The sequence below is a fragment of the Acipenser ruthenus genome, chromosome 4, assembly GCF_902713425.1.
Source record: "Acipenser ruthenus chromosome 4, fAciRut3.2 maternal haplotype, whole genome shotgun sequence".
Lineage (NCBI taxonomy): Eukaryota > Metazoa > Chordata > Actinopteri > Acipenseriformes > Acipenseridae > Acipenser > Acipenser ruthenus.
In genome coordinates this window covers 104,340,020-104,352,187 of record NC_081192.1, presented here as the reverse complement: position 1 = coordinate 104,352,187, position 12,168 = coordinate 104,340,020, and the positions used below count along the sequence as shown (strand labels likewise).

Here is a 12,168-nt window from a genome sequence, read left to right as displayed (position 1 = left end):
CTGACACAAACATCATCGTTGCTTTTGATGTGTTGTATCACCTAATCCCCGGTGTTTCTGGTAGCTTTATTTACATTTTATTTTTAACCCAAATTGTTTTATTTCTCGTTCGTGGTATTCACTTCAAGAAAAATTCTGAATAGTCAAACACATACTATGCCTCCAGCACAACTGCTCTGCAGTAAGAGTGCTGTATATGGTACTGGAGATTTATATTGTGCTTCCCGGTCACGATATAAATACATAGACATTTTAAAGCCGTGAAATAAAAATGTATTGCAATAAAAATAGACAATAAAAAGTCAAGCACTTAATAGAACATGTTAATCGTAATTTGTGATTTAAGTAATCATGCATCATGGCATTCTAAAATTCTGTATCCTGAAAAATAAAATAAAAAACAGTAATCTAAACATTTGTTTTATTGCATTGCAATAAACAATAGTGAGTCATTATTGCAAACATTGTCAGCAGTAACATATTTTAGCAATTTAATTTGTTCAAAAGTATGTCACCTGTTCAATATGTAACTAAAGTCCTAATAACTGCAATAAATATATTTGGTGTAGTTTAAAGTAGCAGCGGTGTAATTTATATGTTTAAACCTAATTTATTTCAATGAGCTCAAGCCTCTAACCATTGTGGGCATAATGCAGTAAAACCCGAACTGTTGTGTTGATAGAGATAACATAGTGTCAGTTTTAATAGATGCTTATGCAGTAATATCGGTAGGCTGAGGAATCAATGGCAGTACCTTTGACAGTGAAGTATAGCCTTGTTGAAAGGCTGATTCACAAGATGCTGCTCTGGGATGCTGTTCTGCTGTCGTTCTCGGCAGGCTGACAATGTTATCTTTCCTTTCAGTTTTGAGTATCAAATCACTTTCGGGTGTACAGAAATTAATGTCACCCGACGACATGCAATTAATCTTTTACTGGGTGTCCATAATACCTGTTTAGAAAGAGGTGCCAGTTTGGTGGATTTGGATTTTGGAGCTTAGCCATAGATAAGGCAAATTAATTTTTCATCAGGAATAATACAGGCTAGCAGGACCACAAAGCCTGAGGAGAAATGGAGGGGGAATTTGTCAAGTGTTGTCATTCCAGTATAATGCTGCTTAACGTTTGATAGGTGTAATCAAGGCTTGTGAATTCTATAGAGAGGGATTAATCAATTTGCACTCTGCTGAATGCAGGTTGGTGATATCGCTGCTTGCTGGGGCTGAAGAATGAAAATAAGATTTGATCTGTCAGATTTTAAAAGGACTTTCGAAAGATTCTTTCTCGGACCATATCAATAGGAATTTTAAGTGACTATAAATAAAAATGTCCTTATACTGAATACATCCATTAACTGCTGCTATAGCACAGAACCTGCATTAAAACAACAAATGAAATGATTGAGTATATCATTTGATTGAAAATGTTGTTTACTTTTGCCACAATTTACCAATTTTTACTGAAATATTTTTACTGAGAAAGTAAACATTCAAAAGATTTGTCTGCTTAGAAAAAAATGTCTTTTAAGCTAGATAGATAGATATACAGTACTGGCAACAAATGATTTACAGCAAGACTAGGGATGGGCATCACTCAGACCCTTACTATCTTGGCATCCCTGAATAGAGAATTGTCTCCTCTTTTAAAAAGATGCTAAATATTTGAATGAGCAAGACGTCTCACAAGTCAAATGGTACCCTGAAATGTTCTCCTTTTTCTAGGAAGCAGAACAACGGGTGATAAGGAGTTTCTTTTGCCGGATAACTTCACTTTGACTACTTGCTCACTAAATATCTTGGTATCCGTGAAAAGATAATTGTCTCCTCTTTAAAAATATGCTACGTGGATCATATTTGGGTTACCATAGCACTTGTGGGAGAGCTGTGCTGAGCGATTATTTAAATAATCAACGTGAATACAATTAGTAATTTTGATTAATTATTTTTTTTCATTTTAATAATGCAGAAAAAAACAGTAAATAAAATAAAAGGCACCCCCACTATATAGTAGATGATATTCTGTAACATTAACTCTCCAGTACTGGTTTAGTTGTTTTACTCTGTGGATGGTCTCTATCTAAAATAGCAAGTTTCACTCAGACAACAACACGACAACATTAAAATTACAAAAATGTGAAAATCTGACAAGGGACAAGGCAGTTGTGGAAAATAGTAATACAACAAATATTCTTGTCACTCCAACCTACTTGGAATTTTTGCTGTATGCTGAAGTGGAGCAAAAATCTTTGAAAGTCAACTTATTAACCTTATATGCAAAAATATTTAACAGATACTATTCACTTAAAACAAAAGTCTGTACTGTGGGTCTTTTTTTTTTTAGCATTGCAAAAATACTGAACTTTTTCTTAAGTGAGCAAAAACAATTCTTGTTTCCTGAAAACTGTGTTCGTTATTTAATTGTGTTGTCACATTAACTCATCTTAGCACAACACAACATGTTGAAAAACAAACACATTATGCTAGGTTGCTATGTAAAAACACCAGCATATCAATCTGGCTAGGGCTAAGGCTGGCACGTTTTCTTGTCACAATAGCACCAGCTGTTGAAAAAAGCCTTTTAGATGGAGCAGAGGTAGCAGAGATACAGAGAAACAGTTTAGCTAGTTTGGCCAGGCGAGGAAGGATGCATACTGTTCTTCCACCCACTCAAAGGCTCAGTATCTTTGACACTAGCCTTCTTGCTGATGTACTACTTCTTTCTGCAATGCTTGTTCTTCATTACTTTCCTCAGAAGAGCTGTCAGTGCACTGTCCTTCCATCATAAACATCCTGCCTAGCACCAGTTGTGAGTGACTTAGATCAATGGGTTCATCTGGCTCTGCCTCACTATCATCAGGGCTGTTTTCATGATTACCAAAAATGTCACCAGCATCACAAGAAACTGCAGCAGCTGGATGAAGGATGAGGCTGTTGTTGAGAACTTGCATTCCAAGAGTGAGGTGAAGAATTAACCTCTTCTTCATCTAAAACATTTCTTTTGAGGTCTGCCCTCATGCTCTTCAACATCAACAGCATCATGTGTTGTTGAGGAGGATGAGGGAGGTTGATGAAAACCTGTGGCTGTTCCGACAGTGTCGGCCCTGGTTGTATCAATTGCATTGGTGACACTAGCAGTGTAATGACTGGATGTATTCACGTCATGTCCATGAAGACAGAGTGCCCTCTCAATCTGCTCTGTGCTAACATTGCATGATTTCCTAACAAATCTAAAGTGTCGGAATCAAGGATCTAAGATAGCTGCTGAAATCATTGGACTCTCCAAGTCTAGTCCAGAACTGCTGTCAAGGATGCTGATCTTCCATCTCTGGTCCAGCTGCTGAAGTGCAACTCTCTTGAAGTTTTTAATGGCAGAAGAGTTTTTCACAGCAGGATCCATTAAGGAGCTTACTGACTTAATTAGAGATGACACAGCAGAGAGAGAGATGTAGGTTTCCCCACTCAGGTATGTTGTGGCAGTCTCAAAAGGCTGCAGAACACTGACCAGTTCATTAAGTAAGGACCACTGATTTTGACTGATCCAGATGGTGTACTGCCCTTGCTGATTACACAGTAGGGTCAGACAGCAGTGCAACAATTGGCCATCTCTGCTCCAAAGTCACTTTATCATGTGAAGGCTGCTGTTCCAACGTGTTGAAACATCCTGTAGCAGAGTATGCTGGGGTGTTTCCATTTGCTTTTGCCAACTCACTCTTCTTGAAGTGCTCTACAACTGATCGGGCAGCACCAATGGCACATTGAATTGTGGTGTTTTTCAGAGCATTGTTGATGGTCAGCTGTAACGAATGACCTGCACAGCTGACACTAAGCCATCCATGCAGACAACTTCTGTGCAACAGAAACCACATTGCATCCATTATCTCGAACCAGTGCAACAACTTGAGCTGGACTAATCTCAGATTTCTTTAGAACCTCTTCGAGCCAGGCCACAATGTTGTCCCCTGTATGCCTCTCTCAGTGGTTTTGATGTTAGATTGATAGTCTTCATTGTCCGTCACAGACAGGTAAGCCTCCGTTGCAATGATGGTCCAGATGTCTGTAGTCAGGGCAATGCTGAATGCTGTTGCTAACTCCCTTTTTATAACATCAGCTGTTGCAGAGTACTTTTTTTCTATCAGCTGGGTAAAATACTTTCTGCTAGGCACTTGGTAGGAAGGTTCAAGAAACTGGATGAGGTCATTAAATGCAGTTCCCTCCACCAAAGAGATTGGGCGCAAGTCTTTCACTATCACTCTCATAATGGAGTGGGTGATGGAATTGACACGCTCTATTGAACAGGGTTTAGAACGCGTTGCATATCAAAGTTGACCTTGCTTTGGCTTTTTGCCTTTGCTATCGCCACTACCACAGAACAAATCGGAAGCAGCTGACGGACTCAAGCTGCAGCCTGTGATGGTGTCTGCACACTGTGATGAATTAGGCTGCTGGGATTGAAGAGGAGTCTGCTTCACTGATGGTTGTGAACTGTCAGTTGTGGGACATAAAGCTCCTTCCCTGAGTGTTGGGGGGGGGGGGGGGGGGGGGGGAGTTAAAACAGCAAAATTATAGTTTACAATGTTGCAGTAGTCTTGGCTTAAAATATATAGCCTAGCTGCATTAAGCCAGTATACCAGTGCTGCAATACAGAAGCTAACCCTATCATGTTTGCTAACCATTATTTATTTTTAGTTTAAACTACACCTATATTATGTCAAAAAAGATAGTACTACTGCTAGTTATGGAATTGTTTTTAAGATGAAAAATAAACACTACATAATAAAACCAAAAACTATATATTTGACAAGTAATACAACAGTGTATATATATATATTATATATATATATATATATATATATATATATATATATATATATATATATATAAATAAATAATCTGATCAGAATGTCAGGATGCCTTACCTTTGAACTTGCTCCAGCAGTCAAACCTCTTGAAATCGTTTGGAAGTAAAGGCAAATCAAGTCCGATAGCTAGCTCATTTTATAGAACAATTATTAAAACTCAGCTGTGGAGAAATAATAAATATTAAACAGGTTTATATAATTTGAAGCTATTTAATTAATTTTGAAAGACATTTAAAAATGGCAGATTTTAGTTTTTTTATTGTTTATGTTTTTATTTTTGAGCTTTTAAAATCATATAATAAAAGTATAATTAACACTTCATACAGGTAATAAGACACTAACTGTCCAGAATCAAGCTTTAAAAATAAAATAAAATAATAATAATCCTTGTATCTGGAGTAACAACGATTGGGTTTACAAAATCCCAACAATAAACAAACAAAATTATAAATAGTGTTTATTATGCCATAAGCTAATAGTGCTGTAGAGGATTAAAACAGAGTCAGCAATTCTATGAAGTTTTATGGTGCTGGTAAATGTCTAAGATTAGACTAATACTTGGTGTTAACACTTACACAATAACAGATTAACATTATTTTTTATTTTTTTTTCTATTCAGTAGTAAAATGACGGGAGTGTAGCTGACTGCTTTATTCAATAACAAGAGCGAAATGTATAGTTTATTTTCATGTGCTAAATGAACACGTAATTCCTGTTTTTACAAAAAAAACCAAAAAACTGCATTTGACAAACATAGCATCGTACTATATTTTATCGACAGACTTCTTATGTGAATAATATTACTTACCAAGTGAGACAGTTGGGTGCCTCCTTTTTAGATGCTGCAGAAAAGCTGTGGTGATATTTCATCTTTCCTTTGCATATGCTGCACTTAACCTGTGAATTGCTAGGTTGGCCAAAGAAATCCCACACAACGCTTGTGTGTCTGGTGATTCTCGCAGTTTTCTTGCCACTGGGCCTTCCACTTCCATCACTTTCCAAACTCCTTTTCTTTCCCCGTTCTTCTGTACTAGTAACAGTCTTGCTGTGTGAATCCGCCATATTGCTGTGTTCCCGCTTGCCTCTCTCAACACGTCGCCACAAAAAGGTTTTCCAGACTGTTTTGTTTCATTAAATTCTTCGCCCAATGAAAGCGCTTTGCTAACATAACATCATTGTGGATACTGTAGGCTATAGAGGATAGAGGTTCTAAACAATATTGCGACAGTGCTGCTGCTTGTAAAATAATAACAATAAAGTAGTACCGACAAATTAGCAAAATCATGTTTCGAATAGTGTTGCATGGGTATTATTGAAGAAATAGGTCTGACTTGCAATTTGATGCAAACAGGTTTTATTAATCTAAAAGAGAGAATGGATAGTCACAGGATAGCTGAAGTTAAAAACCTCCATCTTAATTTTTTTTCTATATATTTTTTTTTATCTTTTATTAATATATTGCCTTCACTCTCAACCAAATCAGTAATACCGATCTGCTGTTCAGTATTCCTGCCAAGATCAGACCGAGTGAACAGCTGATCGGAATTATTTGAGAACGCACCTGGCGTGAATGTAGCTAATATATGAATGCATGCATATATTAAGGCGATTACTCGAATACCAAAAAAGATTGTCGAGTATTAAAATAATCACGATGACTCAAGTAACTTGATTAATTATCCCAGCTCTAAGACTGTTCATTAAAATCTCTTGCATATTTTTAAAAAGGAGACAGTTTTCTTTTCAGGAATAGCAGGATATTTAGTGAGAGAATTATCAGTGATTTATCTGGATGCAAACTCCCCATCACCACTTGTACTGCTTTCCTAGAAAAAGGAGAACATTCCAGGGTACCATTCTACTTGAGGTATCTTGCTCAATAGTAGCACATTTTTAATGAGGAGAGGGTTGTCTATTGCATATTGTGAATCATTTAACCGCTTAACAACCGAATATTTAAACACTTTACATGTTTATTCATTTAAACGTAGATTTACAGCCTTAATTTGGACCGAAGATGGTGTGCAAGCTGTGTGTAGGAGTGTATGAATTAGTCTCCTAGCCAGTGGGTGGCACTGTCTCCTGTTCCCTTGCTGCTGCTGTGCTGGAGGTTTGTTTGCTTGCTGATGTGTCTGGGGAAGCAAAGTCCACTTCATTTCCATGATAAATTGAGTGTTTTTGTTTAAAGTATCTGTCATCACTACTCAGAACGGACTGTATTGTGCCAGGTTCATACTCACTGTCGTCTTTCTTCATTATACACAGGTATTTTTTCTAGGTTTCTGTGCTCTCCGACCTCTGTTGGATACGATTTTACCACAGTTGGTTTCTTGGATGCGTTTTACATTTTCTTGTTGACTACGTTTGTCTAGCATCGGTGTTGGCTGGATGTTGAAAATGGTACAACATGCTGAGTTTGTGAGACAAACGCTTTTTGCTCGAGCTAATCTTGATTTGGTTTTTGGCATTTCCATTTTGTTTGTCTATTGATGAAGCAGAACAAAAACAGTTGAGACCTACCAAACAAGTTATTCCAGGGCCTGTAATTTGTTGATGCTTACAAGGTTCTAATTAAGGTTTTACAGTAGGAGGTTTCACAGCAGGAAGCTGATGCCATATGTAATGCAGGAAGGTCATGAGGACAGAAGCACATTGTGGGAGTGTGAGAGGGGAGTTTAGTTCTGCTAGAACTTGACCATATTTCCTGCGGAATAACTAGCTTTCATTTTCATATGGGAATAACAAGAACAACAAATGTTTGCTAAATATGTGGGAATGCGATGTAATGCTTCCGCATTGCAGGACTAAAAGGGTTGATCTAACCCCTGCCACTACTACAATACAGCCTAGATGTATTTATTGCACTGAAGAACAATAACACCTAGATCATGGTTATAATAAATGTGTTTATTTTTTAATGAATCTCATACATTTATTGTATAGAATTTATTGGTAGTCTAACTTATTAACAAAATGAGTTTTTTTTCTTGAGTCTCTTTGTTTTGGTGCTTTTCTCTGTAGAGAAATGATTTATTTATGTATTTATTTAAAGATGTGTGGAACTGTTTAATCCAGTTCTGGACTAGGAGGTCCCAGATGTAAGTACAGGTTTACAGTATCCTCTGACCAGTGGGCTTTGGTGTTTTCTCCTCAGGGGGGAGAAGGAGTTGTCAGTGCTTATCCAGTGGGGCAGCTTCAGAGGGGTCAGCTACCACAACAGCAAAGACAGCAGTCAGCACGAAAGGTCACGTTGGGAAAGGCAACAGTCCAGCAGCAACTGAAACAGCAGCAAACGCAGTTTTATCAACCACATCCAGAACCACAGGGAGTGAGAAACAACCTTGGAAATCAACCACAAAATAGGGTGAGTTATTTCAGAAATATATATTATTTCAGAAATATATATATATATATATATATATATATATATACACTGCTGTGCAAAAGTCTTAGACATGTTGCATTTTTCTACTCTGATGCATTATGAGCATCAACAATTTACTCAAAGCCTCCATTAGTGTTTTCTACTATTATAACAACCTTGAATAAAGAAGGAAAAAAATTGAGTGAAATAGCTCGCATCACTCGATTTTCAAGGTGTGGTATCCGAAGCATAATCAACAAGTACAGAGAAACATCTGTAATTGACAAACCCAGGGCTGGAAGACCCAAAAAGCTGTCTTAACAAGGATGAGCAATACTTCAAGATAATATCCTTAAGGAATAGAAAGAAGACAAGTGTTGAATTGACAACAGAACTGGCAGAAGGCACAGGTGTCGTTGTCCATCCATCAACAGGCCAAAGCACCTTTGACCATTGTTCCATAGTCCAATTTCTGTGTTCTTGTGCATATTTTAGCCTTGTTACCCTTTCTTAACAGAGGTATTCTTACTACACTATATCCTTTAAGTCCTGATTTCAAGAGTGACCTTCGTATATTTGATATGATGTGTAACTTTTTTTTTTTTCTCATCCACAAAAGCAAAGCTTTTGATACAAAAGATTTTTCCTAAAATTCTTTGTTTTCAAGAAATTTCTTAAAATTATAAATTTCCATTGGGGTATGTTGACTACAACTGTAGGTATGTATGTTTCATATTGCAATTGTGTTATATTTCTTTTGTGTTTTGGAAGACTTCGATATTGCCTATCGAGATACGTGTACGATATCGATATACCATGTTCATATTATTGCCCACCCCTAATATATATATATATATATATATATATATATATATATATATATATATATAATATAATTTGTACACTTTGTTATATGCTGTAGTGATATTCTTCACCTCTGATATTGGAGGAAATACAAACTATAACCATATTTTTTGCCCTTGAATTTTAAGTCATTGTGTTCAGTCATGGGGCGGGGGTTGTATTCTAGGATTTTAAAGACTGAATGCATTATTTCATGTGGACATTGGTTATCAACCGTCTGTCAGGTTGTGAATTGACAAATGTATAAAGTGCTTCATTTCCATAGGGGCACTGGCGCCTGTCTGATACCAGCTTTCTGTTTATTCTAAATTCCCTCATGCCTTGTAATCACCGCAAGCTGGACTCAAACTGGCACAGAAATTGCTTGCTTCTCCTGGCAGGCTGACTCCCTTTACTCTGCATCACATTGCTCTTGTCTCTCTCTCTCCTCCCTATACTTGTGGAAATGCTTCAGTGGTTGCACAGCAATCGACCTTGCCCCACAATGCCTTGCTGAATTGATGAACCTTGGTGTGATGATGACAATCTAGTTAGACTGATGTTTGGAACCCTTTATCTAGGCATCGCAACCATTCCTAGTCCCCTAGTCCGTCCTAGGACTGGCCATGTCCTCTGCTTTGGGATGCTCTCTCCACTTTGCACTTCAGTTCTTTTATATATCAAAGAAAACTGTTTCTAAACACATTTGTCTATGCTTGCACTTTCCCCACATTTGCTTCCAGTGCAAACACCATCAATTACAACAGGCCTGACTTGGATTGCCAGTGTGTTAATGATCTGCTCTGAGTGTTAACAAGGAGACCTCTCCTGTGGAAAATGCATTCCATTGGTGGCAGATGTAGGGAAGCTACTTTAAATCCTATTCAGTTACCATTATTGAATGCCATGCGGAATTGTTAAAACGAAAGGACCTTTTTTTTTTGAAGAAAAAAAAAGCCAATAACCTGCTATGTTTTAAAGTGCCTGTTCAAAACAAACGTGGATATTTATTTGCTTCTGCTTTATACTTGGCATCATACTGCTTTTAATAGTTTCTTCTGTCTAAATGCTATCAGACAGCAGAAGGGCGAATGGAATTGGCTGACTTGCTCCCTGACTTGTGCTCTCGGCAGGTTGTTATGCAGGGGCGAGGCAGAGCAGCAGCAGGCCAGATGGGCCGCGGCCGCTTGATGCCAAACAAGCAGAACCTGCGAGTGGTGGAGCCTCAGCCATGCGGCGTGTCAATTGAAGGGCTTTCTTCATCAACTACTGATGTCCAGCTGAAAAACCTGCTCATGTCAGTGGGACCCATTCAGGTAGGTCACCTTTTTTTGTCTGCTTCATGCTGTCAGATGTCTTTCAGCCAAAGAAGGTTGATGATAATATCAGCACAATTTACTGTGAAACTGGTTAACCCTTTTATTCAAGGTCTCTCTCTCTCTGTCACACACTTCAAAACAGAAAGGCTATGCTTTTTTAAATTCACCCAGTTTGGAGCATTAATACTGTAATGCAAGACCTCTGCAAAACCTGACAATTGTAGCATACTGTTATTTATTTTTTAATTGTGGATTCCCAATGTTGTACAGTACACTATTAATGTAAAGTTAGCTAGCTAGCACTGTACAGTACCAAAAAGCATATGTGATGATTGTAACCTTGTTTAAAGATGCACAATATATTTTTAGTTTACAAAGAAGACAAGTCCATTACTTGAGTAACTGAAGTATCTGGCTGACTCCAAAAGGAATAAACCCAAGAAAACATTTCAGTTCCCAGTGCAAAAGCCCCTTCTTTACTGCCTGTAGGTCACAAAGCATAAACCTTTGTAATCTGGACACTTACTGTACAGCAGATCCAGAATGTGGTTTAAAGAAATAATACATTTGACATTGTATAGCTGTCTGAATGTATTTATATATTTTTTTCACACTTGCCTCAACACACATAATTGAAAGTGAATTGCTTAACCCTATGGAACCTAGTGTTTTTCCATTAGAAATGCATATGTGCCTAAATCCATCCCAGCACTAAAATTAACTGTAAAAGTAATGGACCATTTTAATTCCCTCAAAATTGTACTTGTGACCCACATGAGAATTGTTTGAAATAAAAACAAATTGGACACCATTGGTAATAGCCACATTGGCAAGCAAAACTTAGTTGTCATTTGCCACTTAGTGCATTGTTTGTAATACAGACCCAATTGAAAATGTATTACAGGGAGGGTCAATGGTGCCTTTTGACACCCCTACCACAGTAACAGTACAAATCAGACTCCCCATTTTTTTTTGTTTTTGTATGTAAAGCTTCTAAAAAAATGATGCAGCATCATACTCCTCATTTCCACTGCTAATAGAAAAGTGACTGAATGTACCATTCTCGTATGCCTTGGATTTAACAAATGTATTACCACAGGCAGCAGTTGCAGGACTTCGCTTTATAACATTTAAATAAATTGCAGCTTCATATTAATAGCTTTGCTGTAGATTTGTGTAGACGTGTAAGACTATGCATTTCAAAGTGCTGTCTCGAATGCTGCTGAAGTCCCTGATTTTATATATTTTTTCCACTCGTGATATATAAAAAAGGAAATTTCTTCACTTAACGGCACCCCAGTGTTTTTCTTCAAGATTGGAGAATAAGAAAGATACATTAAAAATAAAAACATGTTTGCTACCGCAGCATTCAGTTTTACAACGCATTACAAAAGCCAGAATATTTGTAACCTCTCAATACAAACACAAATCACTGTCTGTCTCTCTCTCTCTCTCTCTCTCTCTCTCTCTCTCTCTCTCTCTCTCTCTCTCTCTCTCTCTCTCTCTCTCTCTCATCGCCAGTCCTTGTGTTTTCTTTGTCAAGCAAGGCACGGGCTACAGCACTATAGCTTGGAGGCAAACAGAAGGACACTTTGTAGCGGGTCACTTGTTTTTTTTCTAATAAAAAGGACTTGTCAAACACTTGAACGGAGCGTTTGAATTATCTTTTTGACTTGAAAAACAGTGTGTCCCCTCTGCTACAACTGTGCATTAAATGAACATTAAGTGCACTATCTGGTGCAGAAATCATGAAGTGTAACTTCATTTAATGTCAAAAAGTACAAC

General features: G+C 37.5%; 1 protein-coding gene across 2 annotated transcripts in view; it reads left to right on the top strand.

The window, feature by feature from the left end:
• The window catches only part of LOC117400222 (RNA-binding protein 33-like), a 60,313-nt gene that overhangs the window by 36,503 nt on the left and 11,642 nt on the right, over positions 1-12,168 (top strand). For both annotated transcript variants that reach the window (XM_059023321.1, XM_059023322.1), the window contains exons 16-17: positions 8,012-8,221; positions 10,198-10,380. In XM_059023321.1, the coding sequence (XP_058879304.1) occupies positions 8,012-8,221; positions 10,198-10,380 (393 nt within the window). The remainder of the gene's footprint in view (positions 1-8,011; positions 8,222-10,197; positions 10,381-12,168) is intronic.